Here is a 26191-nt window from a genome sequence, read left to right on the forward strand (position 1 = left end):
TAAGGCATTAATATGTGCTTTATAAGTACTAATAAACAGCCAATATCCTAGTGATATGCATGCTAATAAGCAGCTAGTTAATAGTGAGAATTGGACCCTAAATAATAAGTCCTAAAGTATTGGAAAAAAAGGTATTTTTATGTTCCTGTCTATGAACTAGTTAAGCATATACACATGGTTTTAAGTAAAATGGCACTATTTAGATGTTTAAAGGTTTCCTTTACCAATAGCTTAACTGGCTGTATAATAAAACTAATGAGGGAGGACACCAACAGATTATTCACTTATGTGTAAGTGATATTGTGTCTCTTGCTATTCTAACCGTGGGTGTAAAAAGTTGAACAAGACAGAGCAAAGAATGTTCTGGACAAGCACGCACACTTCTAAATGACTCGCAATAGTTGTGCAGCTATAAATCAATTATCCTGGTGCAAAGTCCATAGTCACTGGGTTTAAAACCTGTTGTACGTTTACTATAACGTCAGCTTGAACCAGTCTGGCGTTTCTCCTCTTATTCCGCAGATTAACAGGGATTAATTTGCCTGCGGATACTCTGTCCAATCATCCCATGGTAAGAGTCACTTCTTATGTCATATTTCGTTCACATTTTTAAGTTTGGTTTGAACGGCTGTTTGCGTACAGCAAGTGGCTGCTCTTGATTGGCTGATTAGCTGATTAGCCTATTGAATTAAAATTAAAATTAAAATACTGCCCCCAAATGTTAGAATGGTAGTGTATGTGTATGCTTGCAAAACTTCAACTTCTTTTGCTGACTTCAATGCCAGTTCTTTACTTGTAGTTTAGATTTCTCACATTTTATCTTCTTAAATTGAAGATTTTAACAGGTTTTAAAGTGAATTCTAGGCAAAGTGGTGATTGTGTTGTCTTTTCTCTTGTCAAAAATAGTTAAATGGATCTCTTGACGTATGGTTGTGTGTTTGACATCTCAATGGATGCTACTGGTATAAGAAATAAATAATTGGTATACAATGGTATGATGAAAACAGTTTTACAGGATTTTAAACATCTTAAGTTATAATGGTTGGGAACAGTTTCCACAAAAACAAAGACGAAACCCTGAGAGAAAAGCTTTAAAGGGGAATGTCATTGCTCTGCTGGCCTGAGAAAATAATGCATGAGAAACAGACGGTAATATTAATTCCCACTGAAGCTGTAAACCGTAGTCTCAATATCTGCATACCAGACTTTGCCATTTAAAGAAAAACTGGCAGATGTACAGCTTGGAAAAGTGCTGAAAAAGAACAGTCAGTTTTAACAGTAAAGAGACCATTTTCATTTCTTTAGATGGTTGTTCAGAATAAAATACCTGTTGAGCTTCAACACCACTGTAACCAGGTCTGGTGTGTGGAGAAAAACGTGAATCTCCCATAACTCGCTGCTTCTGTGATAACATAGGCTACTGCTGGGGTTGTAAAAATCAAAGCAGATATTTGCTCACTCTGTTTATCTAGAGCTGCTTTCTGATTCACAGGTTCCCTATGCAGGCTTTTGTTATTCAAAATACATGATGGAATATATTGTTTCATATGTACATTTTTATAGAATATATATCCATTTTATATTAAAATGTATGAAATATGTATTAATATAATGTGATCTTTAACATAAAAGTAAACATATCTTGCTAATGCCGTTGTGTCACATCTTCATTTCCTCAAACAACAACACAGAGGTGAATTAACCTGAATACAAACGCCAGGCACTTGATTCTTTTGAACTGCATTTAGTTCAGTTTTGTGCAGTAACCTACCAATGCTAAAATATACCTTCTGACTGAATGATTGCTAAATTTCCCTGTGCACTTCCTGTGATGTGACCTAAACTTGTTCTCAATGCCGCTGCTGCATTTTAAACTGGCTCACTTAAGATGGTCGAATAGGCTGTCAAATGATTCGTAGGGAACAGTTAGGTCATTGGAATGTTTGTTTGGTCACAGTGATGACGGGATTTTAAATTTATAAATGCTAATAAATGTGATTTCATAATAGGTAAAGAGACGCATGATCTATCTACAGGTGATCTTATTAGTCTATCATGTGGGTGTGGGCGTTACTCCCTGTCATTCTGGCAGTGTTTGGAACAATTGGACTTTGGGTTGTGTGAGTATTTCTTTCAATTTCGCTCACTCTTTACAAAATCGTCTTTGTTTTGTTGTTGTTGTTTACTCTTTCTGTACTTGTTTGTGTGCAGGTATGCCATTGCAGTGTCCAATAACACTGTTAACATAACTGCAGAATTCCCTTACATCAGGTTTGTACCTTAAAGTGGAGTTTCTTGAGTAGTTGTACTTGACTAAGATTAAGTATTATTTTTTAGGAATTTGTACTTTGGTTGAGTATTGAAACTGAATACTTGGTACTCTTACATGATTACATTTACAAAGCACAAATTATACCTTCTGCTCATTGCAAGACTTGGAGGCTCATTTAGACCTCCAAGTACAAAGTGCATGTAGGCCTACTGTGAGTCATCATGACTTAAATCTTCCATCACTATGTTCAATTTACTGATCTTACAATACAATCTCCAATCTCTGACATTGGTGTAATCTGGTGTAAAAACTGTTTTCTTAGTGTTATTGTAGTATTGTTGAATCTCGTGAATCATTTCTGAATTTGCAAAAGTCATTCCTGATTGTAATCGATATGCTGCCTACCCAAAGATTCACACCCTACATACTACACTGCCCAACAGAGCACAGCATACAAGATGATACTAGCTAAGATTCCCTGGTTAAAAGAAAAATATTATATATGAATATTGTTTCCTCCAGCACATGTGGCTCATACAACCCCCAGAGCTGCCTGTTTTCTCAGATCTGCAATATTTGCTGTGTCTTGGGTGAGTCCCTGTCATCTCATTTTGAAAACAGGCCTCCTGTACTGTACCTTCTGCATGACCTCTTTTTCTTTCTTTAGCTATGTGGATTGTCACTATCAGATTTCAACAGATCCGGGACTTGAGTTGTGCGTCTCATTTAAATACAGCCGGTCTGGTGCTTGGCTTCATCTCTAGCATTGGCATTTCCATTCTAGGAAACTTCCAGGTACAGTTTATGTGTGTGTGAAGAACAACTGTATGTTACTTGATTACTTGTGAATTGTGTTGGGCTTATTTGTGTTTGCTCTTGCATTAAAATCCTGATATACTCCAAGCAAAATCGAAGAACAAACTGGTGTCATTTCAGAGCCTTTGTCTCTGTCCCAAATGGCACACTTCATATGCTCTTACGGGAAAAAAAACTCTTGTTGACTTACAATGACTTACAAAGTCCATGAGACCGTAGGGTGTCCCATTTGAAAATTTTAGGTGTCAGAAGGGTGCTCGCACAGTAGTTGATACACGCCCTCGATGCGCACTTTTGAACCCAAAACCCGCACTGGTGCGAGCTCAGCAGCAGACTTCTTCCCAACAGAAATGAAAGAGCAGACTTGTAGAAAGACTGCGAGTGCTTAGGATGCCATTTGGGACAGGGCCCTTCAGACTGGACTCCATCGCAGCTTTCATTGGCCAAGGCCCACCCAAGAGGACATTTGTCTGACATGTAACGCAACCAATCACAGTTGGTTTTGTTCTGCGTCGTGTTTAGGGGCGTGAAAATGTAAAGTTGATGTCCCTACGATAAAAGAATGGCGTGCGTCTAATGAATTATTCATTCAAGAACGTTGTGCAAGTTTACTGCAACAATGGAGCCTCGAACTTCACATACTTTTGAAAATCAAGCGTTTAGTTGATCCTGGTAAGCGCTCATTGTCACAGTTGGAAACATGACGGCTTTCTTCTTCCATGAGTGGGTTTGGCGTCATGACAGCTTTGTTTCTGGGCGGACCATTAAAGAACGCGACACACGCGTCTCCCAGACATCCTGTAGAATTCAGATTACAGCTTCGAAACTCCCGAAGTGTTTCCAATATTGTGTGCCTAATGCATCAGACGTTTAGCCTACGAAGTCTGAGGCTGAGACTACAGCAGGAGTGGCTCTGAGGCTCCGCCTTCTTTAACGTGGATAATATCTTCTCGGGTTCATTTCTTCTGTTCAGTCCGTTGAGATCAGACGCGAGTTTTAACATGAACACACTGGAGAGCTGCTTTATAGTAGACACTGAAATTAATTTAAAGCGAGACTGACACTTTCATGTTTAATATTGTAAAGCTGCTTGCTTTAAAGCAAAGGGGGGTGAAATGCTATTTCATGCATACTGAGTTTTTTACACTGGTAAAGAGTTGGATTTCCATGCTAAACATGGACAAAGTTTCAAAAACTAAGTTGTACGTTTGAAGGAGTATTTTTGTTCCAAAAATACTCCTTCCGGTTTGTCACAAGTTTCGGAAAGTTTTTTTCGAGTATGGCTCTGTCTTACGTAAGATAGAGCGGAATTTCCTTATATGGGTCCTAAGGGCACTTCTCCGGTAAGATCGCGGGCGCGCGCGCACTCGTAGACCAGACAGAGAGAGTGAAAGCAGTTCGCCATCAAAGCGCCCTGCCCGGCTTTTGGGAAGTCAATGTCACCAAAGAAGTGTGTTTTTGGTTGCCAGGGCACGATAACCCTGCACAGATTCCCAAAGAACCCAGCGTTAAGGAACCTGTGGATGGAGTTTGTTTTCCTGAGCATAAACGGAGTTGTGTAAGACTGCTGTTCCCTGCATTTCGACGATGATTGTTTTATAAACAAAGCCCAGATCGACGGATTTGCAGATCGTCTAATGCTTAAGGATTGAGCAGTCACAATGATAAAGTTTCGCGGTCGTGCGTCGGAACCGGACGGTGAATAAAACTGTTGAACAAATGTCTCTGTGTGTTGTCACTAGCTCGGCGCGTTAGCACAGCTAAGCTTCGCCCACACGGCCGCCCCCAGCCGCTTGTTTTTTTCCGGAAAGACTCGGTACAGCCTATCTTTCTTTCAAAAATATAATAAAACAAAAGACTTTTTGGAGATATGAAGGATGCAATATTACTCTATAGGTACTCAAGATTAACAGGAGATTGAGTGAAAATGAGCATTTCACCCCCCCTTTAAAGCAATATGTTGTTATGTGCTTGTAAATAAACATGACGTGACTTGGCTGGAGAGGCGAATTGCAGAGCTCGTGCAAACATATCCACATAAGATGCTTTCTCACCGCTGCCAGTTTTGTTGTGTATTTCGTTATTGAGAGGAAAGCGAGCACGAGCAGCACATATTTACATATTCATCTAAATGGCGCTCTTGGCAGGAGATGTTCGCAAACAGTATACTAGGGCTGTTTTCGACTAAGGATTTTCATAGTCGAATCTGATTCGTTAGATTTTGCCGTAGTCGACTGATAGTCCAACCTTTTTTTTTTTTTTTTAGCAGCTAGATTTTTTCCATTTCAAACAAAAGAGCTAAAAAAAACTAAAAGAAAAACATGGTGTGTAACAAATAGCCTACCTTTTATTCATTTAAAGCCAGATGAACAAAACATATCACACATATATCATAACATTTCATAAACATGAGGAGCAATATGAGAGAGAAATTTGGTGATCGTTGTTTAGGTACATTAAATCACGTAAAGCTTTTTCACGTCCATGAGAACTGTGTGGAGTCAACCCACAACCGCTCCGCTGCCCTGCTGAAAATGTGAAGCAGAAACGCTTAATGTCAGATAACGTCCATAATAATTGGACTCTGGGTTCGATTTTTTGACCATTTTCAGTGGTTATGAGGAGCAATATGAGAGGGAAATTTGGTGATCGTTGTTTAGGGACATTAAACCACGTAAAGATTTTTCACGCCCATGAGAACCGTGTGGAGTCAACTCACAGCCGCTCCGCTGCCCTGCTGAAAATGTGAAGCAGAAACGCTTAATATCAGATAACGTCCATAATAATTGGACTCTGGGTTCGATTTTTTTGACCATTTTCAGTGGTTATGAGGAGCAATATGAGAGGGAAATTTGGTAATCATTATTTAGGTACATTAAACCACGTAAAGCTTTTTTCACGTTAGCCCATGAGAACCGTGTGGAGTCAACTCACAGCCGCTCCGCTGCCCTGCTGAAAATGTGAAGCAGATTTTTGAATACATTTTTATTTATTTACATTAGTAAGCTACAGGACATCATCTTTCAAATCATGACCTGCGCGAAAGCGAAACATTTTTTTTTGTACCCAGCCCTTCTGAAAATGCGAATGCGTCTCTGTCCCCAGCACATTTCAAACCAAATTGACGCCCATGTAAATTCGACTACGAGGTTCATAGTCGAATCAGACCTCTCCGAATCGAATCGTCGAATCCTCGACTATTAGAAGTCAGCCCTACAGTATACCAGTGAAAAGGTGTTTTGAACTTCTTTTTTACCTCTAAACGATGAATGAAAAATAATGTTGATGTATAATCAGGGCCTTTATTTGCTATACATGCATGATTATGTCCATATGTGTGTGTCCATTTAGCAATCTGTATTGAATGAGGTTCATCTGCTTGGGGCACTCCTGGCCTTCTTCCTGGGTTTGGCTTACTTCTGGGTCCAGACGTGGCTTTCATACTACAGCCCGCCGTCACATGACCGCTGGTGGGTGGTGCCTGTGCGTGCCATCCTCTGCAGCCTGTGTACTTGTTTTGTCATCTGCAGTATCCTTCAGCTCTTACAGACAATACACTTAATTACAGAAATGAGTTCTGAAATTAGTGTGTTTTCACTACACTTTATCATGTGTTCATTTTGTTGTCCTTAACCCTCTGTCTTTTCAGTGTTTGCTCTCCATAGCGTAGGGTTTCCCTCTGAAGCTGCCATGTGTGAGTGGGCTCTGGTCATGTGCTTCTTTGCTCTGTTTGGGATTTTTGCAGCCGAGTTCAGACACATTGACTTTCACAAGCTCACCGTACAGAAGAAGAGGATGAATACCACCAGTGATGCTAATGGTGTGTGGACATTACAGGAGATTCACTGAGGGAGAGCTGGCAAGTTGTGGCTGTGGTAATCGGGAACAAACTCACCATATAATAAGGACACAACATTGGACTATAACCTGCAGAACTTTGCTCAATGCACAAATACACACACAATATAAAACACTCCCATTTTATACCACGTTTGGAGTTGAACTGTTCAATTACTGATTTTACAGTATAAATTATTTTGTAGAAAATCTAGAAATGATTCATGAGTGAATTCATGAGCAACATTTTTTACATGATATGTATATACCTTAAGATGATTATAGTGTATAATGTGAGAGGGTGGTATCAATGTAATATTCCACTTGTTAATGTTATTGCAGTACAACAAACGGTAATACCTCAAACCAGATCTCTTTGGTCTTTTTTTTTTGTAGCCTTAATGACTTTATTTGCATAATGTTATTAAATATATTCTGTTATAAATAATTTAATTTTGTCTGACCATTATCAAAGAAAGCTGTTATTGAATATAAAAACAAATTTGACAATATTAATAATTGCTGAGTTACAGTAGTTCCATATTGTAACATATGTCCAAGTGAAACGGCTTCTCGAACAAGAAAAAAATGAGGGGAATTGGGAAGTGATTGAATAGTTGTGGTTTGCTATAGAGTGTAACAGCCGGGTTCTGGAAGTAAAAATTCTATTTATTTTCTCCATAGGGGAATTGATTATTAGCCCTACTGTGAGCTCCGAGGTCGTTAATCGATTGTATTTGCTTCTGATGAAGCAATCAACCCACATTTTTCCCCAGGTCACACATCAGCCCCAGGTTTAAAATTGGAATTTATGGTGAAAAACTGCATTACCCATGATTCTGTACAGATAATCCCACCAATTAGAGCAGGGGTCACCAAACTAAGGCCCGCGGGCCGACTCAGGCCCGCCACCCCCCTTTGACTGGCCCCTCTGCCCCCCACTACTTGAACCGGCCCTATGAGGCAATCCCCAAAAGTTGTCATGGTACGGGCGTCACAGTTTGGTGCATACATTTACACGGAGAATACACGGTATAAAAATAAATAAAACTTGCGTGCAATTTAATTAATGTAATGCGGAACTACTGTTAGATACGCGGATTCTTAGGGACACCTAATCTGTAGCTCCGCCTTAGCTCTGAAGCTCTGAAGCAGGCTGCGGTGTAAAGATTGCTATGCTGGAATATGTTGAGAGAGAGGTGTGGGCGCGATCGAAAAGTCGTAAAGTGTTTACTTATATTTGTGTGTGTGTGTGTGTGTGTGTGTGTGTGTGTGTGTATGTGTGTGTGTGTGTGTGTGTGTGTGTGTGTGTGTGGCGCGATCGAACAGTGGAAACATAAAAACATACTCCGTCATTTAGTTTATGCAGGACATCATTCAAACTGCAAAGTGTTTAAGTTACTGTTAATTACATTTTTAAGGAAAACAAATATATTAATCTGAAATGTAGCAGATTAATTTTCAATTAATTCAGGTACAATTACCAAACATATCAAGGTATTTTTATTAATTGAATTAGGCTAATGAACTAATTATATAAAACTATTGTCAGTGCACTACAAATAAACTGGTTCTATGCCTTTACTTTATTAATAAAACTTACTTAAAAAAAATACAAGGCTTAAGACATTTATTTTTCTTTTGGTGGTCCAACATGCACAAGCCTTCTGCATTTTTGTTTTGCTTTTCCCTTCATTGTACCCAACCGTGATGTCTGAACCGAGGTATTAACCGAACCGTGACTTCTGTGTACCGTTCCACCCCTTTAAAGAGAGTGCAGAGTTTTTAAAGAACTGTGGACCAACCAGAGGTTAAATAGAGCATCACAGTCCCGCCCACAGCCCGAGAGCGCTTCGGTGCCGGAAGTAAATTTCCCATTCATTTCTCCCATTGACGTTTTCGAAAATCCGTATCTAAAGAGTTTTAGAGCATGTCTGAGGATAACCAGCTACGGCTGAACTCATAGGCATACAACATATCATTTCGAGTGAAAAAACGGCGAGAAAATCCAAAAAAAGTCAAAGGTACAAGACTGTGTAGCCTACATATTTTCATTTCCGAGCGAAGGAACTACTCATCCCATAAACCACCGCGCCTCACTGAAGTCGACTGAAGCCACAACCGCGAAAGAGCCTTTAGAGCGACTTTAAAAGCTGACGACAGCCACGCGAACTTTTTCTTGTGCCGTTTATAGCAGTTCTTTCAGTAGTAATTGTGTAAATAGACTGGAAAGCATGGCTGGCGGTCCGCGGCTCACGGGTGCAGATCTGGCGGTCCGCGGCGTTCTGCTCATCAGTTTCAGCGGCCCACGGGCAGGTTGCTGACAAATGCCTCAACAATTTCCCACTTGTGGTTTACACGAGCTCCACCAATCAGATGCATCACTGTGGGATTGTGGGATTGTTTAGGATTGTGGGTAATGAAGTACTTCTCCAAGACATCGCGAGTAAAAGGCATTTATCTCAAAACAAGGTTAGTGCCCCATGAACTTTTGGCGGTTATATGAGCATATACAATCACTTAGTAGCCTACTGCCGTAGCTGGTTTTAAGTCTACCATGTATGGTTACGTTTTTATGGCTTATACCCCAACTGTCAATGGAGAAATTGTATTGAATTTTTACTTCCGGCACCGGCTGTGGGTGGGACTGTGATGCTCTATTGGGCAGGAGCGCACCGGAGCGCAGCTCCGCCTCGTCAGGTCCACAACACACCCTGACAGAGCTCAGCTCCGTCTCCTTCAGCACCAAATATTGTTTTTCCACTTGAATTATTTTTCATCTCCTGGCAAATACATGGCATATATGAGACTGCATAATTAGCAAGACAAGACTACACAGAGACAACCAGGCTACATGGAATTATCAGACATCATAATGCATTAATCTCTGCGTTCTCTGGTTCAGCACCCCGCCCACAGTCATAAAAGGAAAACTGTCACAATTGTAAGCGTAACAGCGACATTACCATGGAAACCTGCAAACAGCTAGAGCGATCGAGCAGCTACCACTGAAGTCCTCTGTTTGTCTTGAATTATTATTTTTTTGCCGTTATCAAAAGTTTTTTTTTTTTTTGTCCGAATCAAATGTTTTATGGTTACGATTCATCTCGTAGCTGGCTGCCTTGGTTCCAGACTTAAAACTCTTTATATCAGCAGTTTAATGAAACGTCAACAGAGATATTGAACGAGGGAAATCAATTCGGAAACAGAGCCGTTAAAAATGGATGTCACTGTTGATATCTGGGTCAAATGAAAGCTCATTTATAAAAAGCTCATAATAATAATAATAATAATCATTTGTTACATTTGTATAGCGCTTTTCTAGGTACTCAAAGTGCTTTTTCATGGAAGGGGGAATCTCCTCAACCACCACCAATGTGCAGCATCCACCTGGATGATGTGACAGCAGGCATATTGTGCCAGAACGCCCACCACACATCAGCTTACTGGTAGAGAGGAGACAGTGATAAAGCCAATCAGTATACAGTATGGGGATGATTAGGAGGCCATGATGGACAGAGGCCAAGAGGCAAATTTGGCCAGGATGCCGGGGTTACACCCCTACTTTTTTTCGAAGGACATCCTGGTATTTTTAATGACCACAGAGAGTCAGGACCTCGGTTTAACATCTCACCCGAAGGACATAATAAAGGTATATTTATACAATGTATTATTACACTGCAATAAAGGTATAATTACATTGCAATAAAGGTATAATTACACATTTATTATTACACTGTAATAAAAGTATAATTAGACATTTATTATAAAATTGTAATAAAGGTATAATTACACAATGCATTATTACACTGTAATACATGTATACTTACACTGTAATAAAGTTATAATTACACATTCATTATTACATCATAATAAAGGCATTGTTACACAATGTATTGTTACACTGTAATCACTGATCTATACACGGGTTTCTTGTATACAAACAATACCGGATGCGCGCATCCAGGAGGCAGAAAACCGCTAGCTGTTATGCCGAGTTCTGTAAAAGAACATTGTAATTAACGTAGATTTCACATTGTTTGTAATTTCTTGTTGACTCAATAATAAACTGCAATTTCAGAGTTGGATCTGTTTGTTTGTGTTTCATATTAATATAACATTATGTAAAACGTCCAACTGTTTACGAATCAAAATCCGGACATACTGTGATGTATGTATGAATTATCATGTTAGACTAAGTTAGTAATGTAATTAGGGTGACCACCATCAAACAAACCAAATGTGGGACGATTATAAGTTTGTGTGGGACAATGTGGGACATGTTACCAACACCAAAACATAACCTGAAACTATAATGTTTATCTAATTTAATTAAAACATTTGTATTCTGCCTTTTAGCTGCTAAAAATTCTTTGTTCTTTAGTTCCTTTCCTTCCAGAAAACACCATTACATCATGTAACATAACATGTCTTTATTTTACATGTCATTTAAATTCAACATCACTGAGCCCAAAGGCAGCAGGCATCATGCGCATATATCTATATATAATTTATTATTATTATTATTATTATTATTTTAAACAGTTCTGACCAACTCCAACTAAAACCCAACAAAATAAACAATGAACAAATAAAATATAAAACATGAAATTAGATCATTGACAGTCTTAAGAATATATTAAACCAAAAACGTTCATATTTTTTTAGAAAGGATGTGAATTAAAACAACCACAGCAGGCAACAAGTTGATAAATTCTGTTAAATTTAAATTTACCAAATGATCTATTTGTTTTCTGACAGGGAACGCATGGAACGAATCACCGCTCCACATTTTGATTGACAGCCGTCACAACCTAGGCCTACTAGTGACCTGTTTACTCCTTTCCTTTCAAACATTGGATAGGATTTTAAAAACGGCTGTTGTAGGCTATTTATACTTCTGACGAAGCGCTGTTAAATATAGGCTAGGTGAAAAACTACGCCGCAAAAAGAATACATAAAACTTACTCTCATCAATGGTGAGATCTTGCCGGATGCCTAGATTTGGAATTACTTGCAACATGTATAATTTAAATGAGCAGATAAAACAACAGATAGACCTGCATGTAAATAAATTACGCAACAACTCCTTGGTATTTTGACTTAGCGACAACACCACTACTAGCCTAAACCCTTTACTCCAGTACGAAGACCGCGGCCTTTCTGCCTCCTGGTTGTGTGCGCAAGCAGTGATGACGTCGCCGAGAAATTCACGCAGCCGTTATTTTGAAATCGAAAGTGAGGCTCCGGTGGGAAGAAAACCGGAAGTGTCGCCTTTAATCACAGGAGAGTCGTGAATGCGATGGTGTATTGTTGTGTTTAATGATGTGTCAATTCTAAAACTGTACATACATTTCTTTAGACTATATACAGTAAAATTAATTTATAAATATTTTTTTTTTATATATATAATTCAGAAAGTAAAAAAAGAAGCAGGAATGAACTATATACATATCCTATATTGGATAATAACATCCAATAGTGTAAATCGCGGCTGCAGCTTCAGGTTGGTAGTCCAAAGGCATTGTTGTGTATCTTTACTTCCGGGGTTTTTCCCACCGGAGCCTCACTTTCGATTTCAAAATGGCAGCTGCGTGAAATCAGCGTATATAGAATGACTGGATAGCTCATGACGTCATAAACAGTGAAGCCACCGCGCCGCCATATTGGTATTCCCTAGTGAGCTCACGCGTTCTATTGAATCAATAGGAAATTTTATGATTTGACTGAAAAAACATGCCTAAAGAGACACAGTTTTTAAATCTAAAATCTCCCTGTACATTTTCACAATGCAAACATCCTAAGCATTTAAATGGGTATTTGTTTAAAGTCGGAAATTTTTCCTGCTTATTAAAAAACGGCAATTTCTTTGCAAAAGGAATAAAAAGCTGTACGAGAACAGCTTTTTTTGATTTGACTGAAAAAAGCATTGCCTAACGAGACAGTTTTTAAATCTAAAGTGTCCCTGTACATTTTCACAACGCAAACATCCTAAGCATTTAAATGGGTATTTGTTTAAAGTCGGAAATTTTTCCTGCTTATTAAAAAATGGCAATTTCTTTGCAAAAGGAATAATAAGCTGTACGAGAACACTAGTCGGCCTTTACTGACAAGCTATCTTCACAGGTAAGAAAAACAGTTTGATACTATTAATTAAATAGTGAAAGGTAAAGACCTATAATTTTTGTGAATTGGTGAAAATTCAGGTGAATATTGTTTCGTAGCCACGAATTAATAACTAGATGTACCGCATGGCGGTACAAAATATGACCGCCGCTCAGGCCTGCACTGGCTTTCCACAAAAATAAATGACGTGGAGCAATTTGGCTGTATTGCGTGTTTATGTATATACCTAAAAAAAGTAGTAGTATGTGCATGTCTGTCTGTGTGTGTGTGTATGTGTGTGTGTTTGTGTATGTGTGTGTCTGTGTGTGTGTGTGTATGTGTCAGGATACAGACCAGGAGACAGAGGTAAGTGAATCAAACACAGCTTTATTTACAGATGATCAGAGTGCGAGGTGAGTATTCACTCAATTTAAGTGCAGAAGTCGTGAAGGAAACTCGTTGTGGGGTGAAAAGCAGGTAAGCACTTTCACTTTGGATAAGTTGACGTCAAGCAATCTCAGTTCAGTAATCTTTGTCTCTTCTCTTTCAGATGCAGATCGGCAATCAAACAAACTCAGTTGAAACACTGGAAACTCAAAGGAACACAGGATCTCAGGCAGCATGGACTCAGACAGGATTTCTGAAGACAGCACAACAATGACATAAAGGTGAGTGTTTCAGGTAAGTATACATTACAGCTTGAAGTCTGGATGTGTCAGAGGAAACGGAGACAACGGATTATGGTCTGTTCCTGTTGGAGGCTTGACCCAGACTGAAATCACAGGGAATGTTTTATGTGTTGACTGATGAGGTTAATGATTGGGAACAGGTGCGGGTGATTAATGATGCTGAGAGTGAGTGCAGGTGTTCTAGAGGGAATCTTGGGTAATGTAGTGCAGAAACCAACGGTAACCGTGACAGTACCCCCCCCTCTCCGAAGGCGCGTCCTCGCGCCGTATAACATCCAAAGGGGTGGGAGGGTGGGCATCCTAGATTCCAGGACGGTCCAGGCAGAGCAGGCTGGTCAGGGGACCAGGGCGGAGCAGGCTGTGGGCGTGGCCAGGGCGGAGCTGTCGGACCCTCGGGTGTCCAGGGCGGAGCTGTCGGACCCTCGGGAGTACAGGGCGGAGGTGACCCTTCGGGTGGCCATGGCGGTGAGGACCCTTCGGGTGGCCATGGCGGTGAGGACCCTTCGGGTGGCCATGGTGGTGAGGACCCTTCGGGTGGCCATGGTGGTGAGGACCCTTCGGGTGGCCATGGTGGTGAGGACCCTTCGGGTGGCCATGGTGGTGATATTTTTTCAGGTTGCCATGGTGACACTGGGAACCTTGTCGTAAAGACCTCCGCGGTCCCCCTAGCAGGTATACTGCGCCCCCCCAAAATTTTAATGGAGAACTTGTCAGGTTTTGATACATGGCTAGATGAGGCAGGGGGAGAAAGCAGCTCTAGGCTGGATAGGACCAGCGACGAAGGCAGCTCGGGGCTGTGCAGGATCAGCGGCGAAGAGGGCTTTAAGCTGGGTGAGACCAGCGGCGAAGGAAGAGCTTTTGGGAAGACTGGCACTGGCTCTTGCTCGTAGGCTGGCTCTGGCTCTGGCTCTTGCTTGAAGACTGGCTCTTGCTCCGGAACTGGACTCGGAACTGGACTCGGAACTGGACTCGGAACTGGACTCGGAACTGGACTCGGAACTGGACTCGGAACTGGACTCGGAACTGGACTCGGAACTGGACTCGGAACTGGACTCGGAACTGGACTCGGAACTGGACTCGGAACTGGACTCGGAACTGGACTCGGAACTGGACTCGGAACTGGACTCGGAACTGGACTCGGCTCATCTGGGCCGACAACTGGCTCTGGCTCTTGCTCGAGGACTGGCTCTGGCTCTTGCTCGAGGACTGGCTCAGGCTCTTGCTCGAGGACTGGCTCTTGCTCGAGGACTGGCTCTGGCTCTTGCTCGAGGACTGGCTCTGGCTCTTGCTCGAGGACTGGCTCTGGCTCTTGCTCGAGGACTGGCTCTGGCTCTTGCTCGAGGACTGGCTCTGGCTCTTGCTCGAGGACTGGCTCTGGCTCTTGCTCGAGGACTGGCTCTGGCTCTTGCTCGAGGACTGGCTCTGGCTCTTGCTCGAGGACTGGCTCTGGCTCTTGCTCGAGGACTGGCTCTGGCTCTTGCTCGAGGACTGGCTCTGGCTCTTGCTCGAGGACTGGCTCTGGCTCTTGCTCGAGGACTGGCTCTGGCTCTTGCTCGAGGACTGGCTCTGGCTCTTGCTCGAGGACTGGCTCTGGCTCGGCTGGGCAGACGACTGGTTTGGTGGATTTGGTGAAACGTAGAGCAGATCTGCGAGCTCCCCGGACGGACATTAAAGCGGGGTCAAATAACTTGGACGTCAGATCAGCACTGTTTGAAACCAGCTTTCGTGACCTAGGCCAGGTGATCTCCGCTATGGGTCCGGAGCGGTGAAGGACCGTTACCTTTTCGGGCAGGCTTGGGCTGACTGGATGCCTGGGTTTAGTTGCGTTGACGAGGGAAGCAGATTGGACGTGGAGATCAGACTGGATGTCTTCCACAGTGAGTGATGAACCACACACCCACAGCGTGCGGTCAATGAGTTTGATGAGAGGTAGATCGAGATCATCCAACAGTAGTATCTGGGCAAGTGGATCGTCTAACCCGCTCCAGAACTGTTGCTGAAGGAAGTCCTCATCCCAGCTCCCATCCTGATAAAGGCAAAGGAAAACTTTAGCAAATTCCTCCAGAGTCCTACCGTTCTGGTTGAAAATAGTGGATTCCTTGGGGTTCACAGAAACACGGTCTGCGGGCTGTGTAGGATCCATAACGGTATGCGGTCAAGCCTTCTGTCAGGATACAGACCAGGAGACAGAGGTAAGTGAATCAAACACAGCTTTATTTACAGATGATCAGAGTGCGAGGTGAGTATTCACTCAATTTAAGTGCAGAAGTCGTGAAGGAAACTCGTTGTGGGGTGAAAAGCAGGTAAGCACTTTCACTTTGGATAAGTTGACGTCAAGCAATCTCAGTTCAGTAATCTTTGTCTCTTCTCTTTCAGATGCAGATCGGCAATCAAACAAACTCAGTTGAAACACTGGAAACTCAAAGGAACACAGGATCTCAGGCAGCATGGACTCAGACAGGATTTCTGAAGACAGCACAACAATGACATAAAGGTGAGTGTTTCAGGTAAGTATACATTACAGCTTGAAGTCTGGATGTGTCAGAGGAAACGGAGACAACGGATTATGGTCTGTTCCTGTTGGAGGCTTGACCCAGACTGAAATCACAGGGAATGTTTTATGTGTTGACTGATGAGGTTAATGATTGGGAACAGGTGCGGGTGATTAATGATGCTGAGAGTGAGTGCAGGTGTTCTAGAGGGAATCTTGGGTAATGTAGTGCAGAAACCAACGGTAACCGTGACAGTATGTATGCGTGCGTACATGTGTGTGCGCGTGTGTGTTTGTGTGTGTGTGTCTGTGCATGTGGATTTGTATGTGTGTGTATGGGTGTGTGTCTGTGCGTGTGGATGTCAGTGTGTGTGCATGCTTGCGTTTGTTTGTATTCCTGCATGTGTGTGTGTGACAGTTAGGGTTGCCAACTTCAGAAAAGGAAAATGCGGGACTATCGTGGTTATTTACAGGAAAATGAGGGACACTCAAAATATTTGTACTGTATCACACAGTGTACGTCATTTCAGTGTCTGGAGTTAAGTTTGTGTTTAAAAGGTTATCAGACATAAACACATTTGTATTGCTTAACATATTTATGTATTTAATTCTAAAAATAATTTTAATGTCAGACATGAAAAAAGTCACATTACAAACAAACCATAGTTCAAAATAACAGCATTTATCTGAAATAGAAAGCTTTTTTAACATTATACACTAGGCTTACAGTTCAAAAGTTTGGGGTTAGTAAGATTATTTTTTGGGGAAAAAAATAAAGAAAGTAATTGCCTACTTTTATTCAGCAAGGATGCATTACATTAATCAAAAGTGACACTTAAGGTAATGTTACAAAAGCTTTCTATGTACTTTCTAAAAGCTTTAAAACATTAAAAATAATCAGAAATGTTTTTTGAGCATATTATTCCCTCAGGTAGATTACATGTTTTCTTGCGTGGCTGGATGTTAGACTCATGAACAATAATCACGTTGTTTGCATTCGCCAAAATTGATTAGCCGAAATCAAAACGTGGACAGCGAAAGGAAATTACCGTTAGCGTGAGACGAGTCCGGCTTGAAGCGGAAGCGACCAGACGGCAGAGGATGTTCGCAAATCAAACAATGATTTGTCTCAAAACAGTGATTAAAAAAAGCTGTGATTGGATGATGACAGGTGTCGGTGATCATTCTCAAGTGTCGTGGTCAGCACTGCAGCTGTTGCTGTTGTATCAGTCAGTGGTTTATCAGCTTGTCAAAAAACGGGACACGGGAGGTCACGCACGGGACAAATAAATTAGGCCCAAAATACGGGATGTCTAATTCGGGACAGTTGGCAACCTTAGTGACTGTATCATCCTAAACCAGCAACCCTTCGCTCAACAGCACCATCTACAGGCCGATGAGTGTACAGTCACTAAATGTGCACATAAATGAATTTATTTTATACCCCCCCATGCATGAAATTCTACGAAACTTAGCATACCCCCAGAGGATGTCAAGTTAATCATACACATGAAATATGGTGCAGTTCTGAACATCTCAACTGAAGATAGGGGCGATTAAAGCAGAATAATATTGCATTTTCATTTTTTATGGGAGGGGCGCAAATCACAAATGAGTGATTATGGGCTAGGTTGATGTGGGCCCTTAAGAGCAACATACCATAAAAATTTCTTCATCCTCGGTGCCACGGTTCAGGTAGTTATTTAGGAAAAACTGCATTTTTTGGGTTTGGGGGGGGCCCAGTGCTGGGGGGGGGGGGACTTCCGTAAAAGTCCCCCCTTCCGTAAAAGTCTAGTGGGGCTACATGCCCACCAAATTTCATGTTCCCCGGTGTTTCGGTGTCCCTGGTATCGTTGACGAAAAATTCACAGGGGCCCCAGCGTGGGGGGGGGGGGAAGTGGCCCCCGGGGACCAAACGAAATTTTTCCGTAAAAGTCTAGTAGACCAACATACCATAAAAATTTCTTCATCCTTGGTGCCACGGTTCAGGTAGTTATTTAGGAAAAACTGCATTTTTTTGGGTTCGGGGGGGCCCAGCGCGGGGGGGGGGGAGTGGCCCCCGGGGACCAAACGAAATTTTTCCGTAAAAGTCTAGTGGGGCTACATGCCCACCAAATTTCATGTTCCCCGGTGTTTCGGTGTCCCTGGTATCGTTGAGGAAAAATTCACGGGGGCCCCAGCGCGGGGGGGAAGTGGCCCCCGGGGACCAAATGAAATTTTTCCGTAAAAGTCTAGTAGACCAACATACCATAAAAATTCTTCATCCTCGGTGCCACGTTTCAGGTAGTTATTTAGGAAAAACTGCACTTTTTTGGGTTTGGGGGGGCCCAGCGCGGGGGGGGAGTGGCCCCCGGGGACCAAACGAAATTTTTCCGTAAAAGTCTAGTGGGGCTACATGCCCACCAAATTTCATGTTCCACGGTGTTTCGGTGTCCCTGGTATCGTTGACGAAAAATTCACGGGGGCCCCAGCGCGGGGGGGGAAGTGGCCCCCGGGGACCAAATGAAATTTTTCCGTAAAAGTCTAGTAAACCAACATACCATAAAAAATTCTTCATCCTCGGTGCCACGTTTCAGGTAGTTATTTAGGAAAAACTGCACTTTTTTGGGTTTGGGGGGGCCCAGCGCGGGGGGGGGAGTGGCCCCCGGGGACCAAACAAAATTTTTCCGTAGAAGTCTAGTGGGGCTACATGCCCACCAAATTTCATGTTCCCCGGTGTTTCGGTGTCCCTGGTATCGTTGACGAAAAAATCAGTTAGATGACGAAAAAAAAAAAAAATAATTTTGACAATCCCTATATGACCGCTTTCGCTAGCTACGCTAGCGGCGGTCATAATAATAATAGCCTACCACAGCACGTTATACTAATTTGTTCCCTCGTTTTATTATATTGTAGCCACGTTGGTATTCGTTAAATCAAAATGAGGGGGGGAATTAGTTCATCGTTCAAGTCGTCGCAACAACGAATTATTTAGATCAGTGGACAGGGCGCATAAGAACAAGCAGAGAGCGAGAGCCCCGGTCGCGCGCGCGCACTCTCATCGCCTTCAAACAACACGAGCGCTGTATTGCTCTCTCTCCCTCGCGCATATCAACATCAATTGAAAATACAGTAAAAGGTCGGGGAGACCGATTGTGTTTTATAGATTAGTAGTTTGTTCATATAAAGTGTTTGATTAGCAAACATGTTCAGGAAATGCATAATACAAATTGTATGGGTTAATGTAACGGTAAACGGACTCTCTACGAAGCTCTTTTGAAGCTGTCAAATGGTGTCGCTGTTGGACACTTGTGATTATTGCTGCTCTGAGGTTTCTTATAGGCTACTGTTGACTGTTTTATCGTTGTTTTTTTGAAGAAGCGGCAGCTCTTGCCTCGGAGAAAACAACACGGTCAATTTTGCATATAAATTACTACGTATAGGGCTTGAATTACAACCTGTGGGCAATTTTTCCTACATACTTTTGTGAACGTTGTTTTACACTTGTATGCTGCACAGCGGGTCATCTTAAAAGTACCGTCGGAGCTACCAATCTCTGTATAACGGGCATTGGAGCCCTCTGCTGGTAGGGAATCGTAAGATGGCTGCTCGAACACTTCCGGTGGCTTCACTGCCTAGTGGCAGATTAGAACGTCATGAGCTATCCAGTCATTATATAGATCAGTGACTGTAATACATGTATAATTACACTGTAATAAAGTTATAATCACACATTTATTATTACACTGTAATAACTTTATTATTAGACTGTAATAAAGGTATAATTATGACCACCGCTAGCGAAAGCGATCATATAGGGATTGTCAAAGTTTTTTTTTTTTTTTTTTTTGTCACCTTACTGAATTTTTCGTCAACGATACCAGGGACACCGAAGCACCGGGGAACATGAAATTTGGTGGGCATGTAGCCCCACTAGACTTTTACGGAAAAATTTCGTTTGGTCCCCGGGGGCCACTCCCCCCCCCGCGCTGGGCCCCCCCAAACCCAAAAAAATGCAGTTTTTCCTAAATAACTACCTGAACCGTGGCACCGAGGATGAAGAAATTTTTATGGTATGTTGGTCTACTAGACTTTTACGGAAAAATTTCGTTTGGTCCCCGGGGGCCACTCCCCCCCCCCCCCCCCCCGCGCTGGGACCCCCGTAAATTTTTCGTCAACGATACCAGGGACACCGAAGCACCGGGGAACATGAAATTTGGTGGGCATGTAGCCCCACTAGACTTCTACAGAAAAATTTCGTTTGGTCCCCGGGGGCCACTCCCCCCCCGCGCTGGGCCCCCCCAAACCCAAAAAAATGCAGTTTTTCCTAAATAACTACCTAAACCGTGGCACCGAGGATGAAGAAATTTTTATGGTATGTTGGTCTACTAGACTTTTACGGAAAAATTTTGTTTGGTCCCCGGGGGCCACTTCCCCCCCTGCGCTGGGGCCCCCGTAAATTTTTCGTCAACGATACCAGGGACACCGAAACACCGGGGAACATGAAATTTGGTGGGCATGTAGCCCCACTAGACTTCTACGGAAAAATTTCGTTTGGTCCCCGGGGGCCACTCCCCCCCCGCGCTGGGCCCCCCCCAAAACCAAAAAATGCAGTTTTTCCTAAATAACTACCTGAACCGTGGCACCGAGGATGAAGACATTTTTATGGTATGTTGGTCTACTAGACTTTTACGGAAAAATTTCGTTTGAACCCCGGGGACCACTTCCCTCCCCCGCTCTGGGGCCCCCGTAAATTTTTCGTCAACGATACCAGGGACACCGAAGCACCGGAAAAACATGAAATTTGGTGGGCATGTAGCCCCACTACACTTCTACCGAAAAATTTCGTTTGGTCCCCGGGGGCCACTCCCCCCCCCGCGCTGGGCCCCCCCAAACCCAAAAAAATGCAGGTTTCCTAAATAACTACCTGAACCGTGGCACCGAGGATGAAGAAATTTTTATGGTATGTTGGTCTACTAGACTTTTACGGAAAAATTTTGTTTGGTCCCCGGGGGCCACTTCCCCCCCTGCGCTGGGGCCCCCGTAAATTTTTCGTCAACGATACCAGGGACACCGAAACACCGGGGAACATGAAATTTGGTGGGCATGTAGCCCCACTAGACTTCTACGGAAAAATTTCGTTTGGTTCCCGGGGGCCACCCCCCCCCCCCCCCCCGCGCTGGGCCCCCCCAAACCCCCAAAAAAATCAGTTTTTCCTAAATAACTACCTGAACCGTGGCATCGAGGATGAAGAAATTTTTATGGTATGTTGCTCTTAAGGGCCCACATCAACCTAGCCCATAATCACTCATTTGTGATTTGCGCCCCTCCCATTAAAAATGAAAATGCAATATTATTCTGCTTTAATCGCCCCTATCTTCAGTGGAAATGTTCAGAACTGCACCATATTTCTTGTGTATGATTAACTTGACATCCTCTGGGGGTATCCTCTGCTAAGTTTCGTAGAATTTCATCCATGGGGGGGTATAAAATAAATTAATTTATGTGCACATTTAGTGACTGTACACTCATCGGCCTGTAGATGGTGCTGTTGAGCGAAGGGTTGCTGGTTTAGGATGATACTGTCACACACACACATGCAGGAATACAAACAAACGCAAGCATGCACACACACTGACATCCACACGCACAGACACACACCCATACACACACATACAAATTCACATGCACAGACACACACACACAAACACACACGCGCACACATGTACGCACACATACATACACGCACAGACACACACACACACACACACACATACACACACACACACAGACACACACATACACAAACACACACACACATACACACACACACACACACACACACACACACACACACACACACAGACAGACAGACATGCACATACTACTACTTTTTTAGGTATATACATAAACACGCAATACAGCCAAATTACTCCACGTCATTTATTTTTGTGGAAAGCCAGTGCAGGCCTGAGCGGCGGTCATATTTTGTACTGCGATGCGGTACATCTAGTTACACAATGTATTATCATGCTGTAATAAAGTTATAATTAAACATTTATTGTTACATTTTAATAAATGTATAATTACACAATGTATTATTATTCTGTAATTAAGGTATAAACTGTAATCAGAGTTTAAATTGGGCCTGAGCAATATCAATTAACTTAGCTTATGTTACTGAGCTCGCTAACATTAACGTTAGCTCAATTGAATGGTTAAACATACAGACAGCTAACATTTCTTTCAGTTCAAACTTTTTTTTACCTATTTTAATTATTTGACTTTATTGTTTCCTTTTATTGTTATCACTTACCGGAGCAATGGGGAGGCACCATCTGTCCAGTAGATGCAGACTTCAAAGAAGAACAAGCTTCGCTTTCATTTGACCTAGATTTCAACAGTGATCACCATTTTTTAACGGCTCTTTTTTCCGAAGTCTTTTCCCCGTTAAATATCTCCATTGACGTTTCATTAAAGTGCTGATATAAAGAGTTTTCTGTCTGAAACCAAGGCAGTCAGCTACAAAATGAATCTTGACCATAAAACATTTGATTTGGCAAAAAAAAAAAAAAAAAAAAATCAAAGATTCAAGACTGTAAACAGAGGACTTCAGTGGTAGCAACTCGATCGCTCTAGCTGTTTGCGGGTTTCCTTGGTAATGTCGCTGTTACGCTTAGAATTGTGACAGTTTTCCCTTAATGACTGTGGGCGGGGTGCTGAACCAGGGAACGCAGAGATTAATGCATTATGATGTCTGATAATTCCATGTAGCCTGGGTGTCTCTGTGTAGTCTTGCTAATTATTCAATATCATATGCCATGTAGTTGCCAGGAGATGAAAAATAATTCAAGTGGAATAAAAATATTTGGTGCTGAACGAGACGGAGCTGAGCTCCGGCAGGGTGTTTTGTGGACCTGTGGACCTGGCCTAATTTTACCTCTGATTAGAGTGTATTTATACCTTTATTACAGTGTAATAATACATTGTGTAATTATACATTTATCACAGTGTAATAATACATTGTGTCATTATGCCTTTATTACAGTGTAATGATACATTGTGCTATTATACCTTTATTACAATGTAATAATACAGTGTGTAATTATACATTTATCACAGTGTAATAATACATTGTGTCATTATACCTTTATTACAGTGTAATGAAACATTGTGTAATTATACATTTATCACAGTGTAATAATACAGTGTGTAATTATACATTTATTACAGTGTAATACATTGTGTAACTAGATTAAAAAGTTCGTCGAGACAAACTTTAAGTTGGCTTGAGAAAGTTTGTACTGGAAAGTTTGAAGTTTAAAGTAGTTTGAAGATTAAAGTAGTTTGAAGTTTAATTTAGTTTAAAGTTTAATTTAGTTTAAAGTTTAAATTAGTCTAAAGTTTAAATTAGTTTGAAGTTTAAATTAGTTTAAAGTTTAAATTAGTCTAAAGTTTAAATTAGTTTGAAGTAAATTAGTTTAAAGTTTAAAGTAGTTTAAAGTTTAAATTAGTTTGAAGTTAAAATTAGCTTAAAGTTTTAATTAGTTTAAAGTTTAAAGTAGTTTAAAGTTAAAAAGTTGTTGGGGGTTTTCTAGTGGGTTGCTAAGGTGTTCTGGGTGGTTGCTAGGCGGTTGGTAGGGTGTTCTGGGTGGTTGCTATGGTGTTGCTATGCGGTTGCTAAGGTTTTTGGGTGGTTGTTAGGGTGTTCTGGGTTGTTGCTAGGGTGTTGCTTGGTGGTTGCTAGGGTGTTTTGGGTGGTTGCTAGGTGGTTGCTAGGGTGTTCTGGGTGGTTGCTATGGTGTTGCTAGGCGGTTGCTAAGGTATTTTTGGTGGTTGCTAGGGTTTTCTGGGTGGTTGCTAGGGTGTTCTGGGTGGTTGTTAGGGTGTTGCTAAGCGGTTGCTAGGGTATTTTTGGTGGTTGCTAGGGTGTTGCTAGGCAGTTGCTAAGGTATGTTGGTGGTTGCTAGGCAGTTGCTAGGGTGTTCTGGGTGGTTGCTATGGTGTTGCTAGGCGGTTGCTAAGGTATTTTGGGTGGTTGCTAGGGTGTTGCTGGGCGGTTGCTAGGGTGTTCTGGGTGGTTGCTAGGGTGTTGCTAGGCAGTTGCTAGGGTATTCTGGGTGGTTGCTAGGGTGTTCTGGGTGGTTGCTAGGCGGTTGCTAGGGTGTTTTAGGTGGTTGCTAGGCGGTTGCTAGGGTGTTCTGGGTGGTTGCTATGCTGTTGCTAGGCGGTTGCTAGGGTATTCTGGGTGGTTGCTAGGCAGTTGCTAGGGTGTTTTGGGTGGTTGCTATGGTGTTGCTAGGCGGTTGCTTGGGTATTCTGGGTGGTTGCTAGGCGGTTGCTAGGGTGTTTTGGGTGGTTGCTATGGTGTTGCTAGGCGGTTGCTAGGGTGTTCTGGGTGGTTGCTATGCTGTTGCTAGGCGGTTGCTAGGGTATTCTGGGTGGTTGCTAGGCGGTTGCTAGGGTGTTCTGGGTGGTTGCTATGCTGTTGCTAGGCGGTTGCTAGGGTGTTTTGGGTGGTTGCTATGGTGTTGCTAGGCGGTTGCTAGGGTGTTCTGGGTGGTTGCTAGGGTGTTGCTAGGCGGTTGCTAGGGTGTTCTGGGTGGTTGCTATGCTGTTGCTAGGTGGTTGCTAGGGTATTCTGGTTGGTTGCTAGGGTGTTCTGGGTGGTTGCTAGGCGGTTGCTAGGGTGTTCTGGGTGGTTGCTAGGCGGTTGCTAGGGTGTTTTGGTGGTTGCTATGGTGATGCTAGGCGGTTACTAAGGTATTCTGGGTGGTTGCTAGGCGGTTTCTAGGGTGTTCTGGGTGGTTGCTATGGTGTTGCTAGGCGGTTACTAAGGTATTCTGGGTGGTTGCTAGGCGGTTGCTAGGGTGTTCTGGGCTGTTGCTATGGTGTTACTAGGTGGTTGGTAGTTGTCACAGATGGTTACTATGGAGTCTTTACAGAGTTCTTAGCATGATCTTGGCATGATATAGCACTTAACTAATCGCTATTAGCATGTAGCTATTTACTGCTAGCATGTGTAGCATGTTGGAAGTGCTGTTTGCTAGCATGAGTCAAAAGAGCCAAACCTCATCTCTATACAATGTTCTGATACAGAGATATAGGTCTTGCAAAACGGTTGCTAGGGTACTCAAGTTTGGTTGCTATGGAGTTGCTTGGGAGCTGGAAGCTTTAAACTTAAGAAGTTTAAAGTGGTTTGAAGTTTAAAGTAGTTTACGAGTTTTTGAGTTTTGAGTTTATAAGTTTAAATGAGTTTAGAGTTTAAGTTTAAATGAGTTTAGAGTGAGTGTGTGTGTGTGTGTGTGTGTGTGTGTGTGTGTGTGTGTTCACACACACACACTCAGAGTTTATGAGTTTAGAGTTTATAAGTGTATAAATGCATGAGTTTATAAGTGTACAAGTTTTTGAGTTTAGTTTATAAGTTTAATTGAGTTTTGAGTTTATAAGTTTAAATGAGTTTAGAGTTTATATGTGTAAATGAGTTTAAAGAGTTCAGAGTTTATTAATTTATGAGTTTAAGAGTTTATAAGTCTATGAATTCATGAGTTTATAAGTTAATTAGTTTATAAGTGTATGAGTTTAGAGTTCATTAGTTTAAATGAGTCTCAATGGCTCTTATAGTATATAGAATGGCAGTTTGGTTTAGTCTTCAAGGTGTTTAGATTTAAATTTTTGTCGGTTGGTGAGTTTGAATCTAAATTTGAATTTTTTAGAACTCCCCAATGCAAGTCAATGGGAGTTTTTCCGAGTTTTGATCGTCATTTTTAGGAAAACCGTAAGTCCGATCAGTCCGAAAAGATATAGCACACTTGGTCAGATCAGTTTGAGTGTCTGAGCCGAGTTTGGAGTATGTAGAGTTAAAGCTCTAGGAGGAGTTTCATATAGAAATTTTAGTCTCGGAATAATAATAATAATAATAATAACTAGAATGTACATTTCCTGAAGAAAATGTGAAGTGGTGCTTGCAGTGGCAAAACTCTCCACTCGGTTGCTAGGGTG

At 42.1% G+C, this 26191-nt stretch overlaps 1 protein-coding gene across 2 annotated transcripts; it reads left to right on the forward strand.

The window, feature by feature from the left end:
- Nucleotides 1–439: 439 nt before the first annotated feature.
- Nucleotides 440–7367, forward strand: tmem150b (transmembrane protein 150B). Of its 2 annotated transcripts, none has more exons than XM_081364320.1 (7): nucleotides 440–571; nucleotides 2010–2120; nucleotides 2212–2271; nucleotides 2795–2862; nucleotides 2940–3067; nucleotides 6440–6617; nucleotides 6738–7367. In XM_081364320.1, the coding sequence occupies exons 2-7, from the start codon at nucleotides 2056–2058 to the stop codon at nucleotides 6935–6937; spliced, it is 699 nt and encodes a 232-aa protein (XP_081220446.1). In that variant the 5' UTR covers nucleotides 440–571; nucleotides 2010–2055; the 3' UTR covers nucleotides 6938–7367. The 2 variants fall into 2 exon arrangements, with proteins under 2 accessions (XP_081220446.1, XP_081220445.1); XM_081364319.1 differs by having other exon boundaries at nucleotides 2037–2120.
- The last annotated feature ends 18824 nt before the right edge of the window (nucleotides 7368–26191 follow it).

The sequence above is a fragment of the Scardinius erythrophthalmus genome (genome assembly GCF_964197995.2).
Source record: "Scardinius erythrophthalmus genome assembly, chromosome: 1".
NCBI lineage: Eukaryota > Metazoa > Chordata > Actinopteri > Cypriniformes > Leuciscidae > Scardinius > Scardinius erythrophthalmus.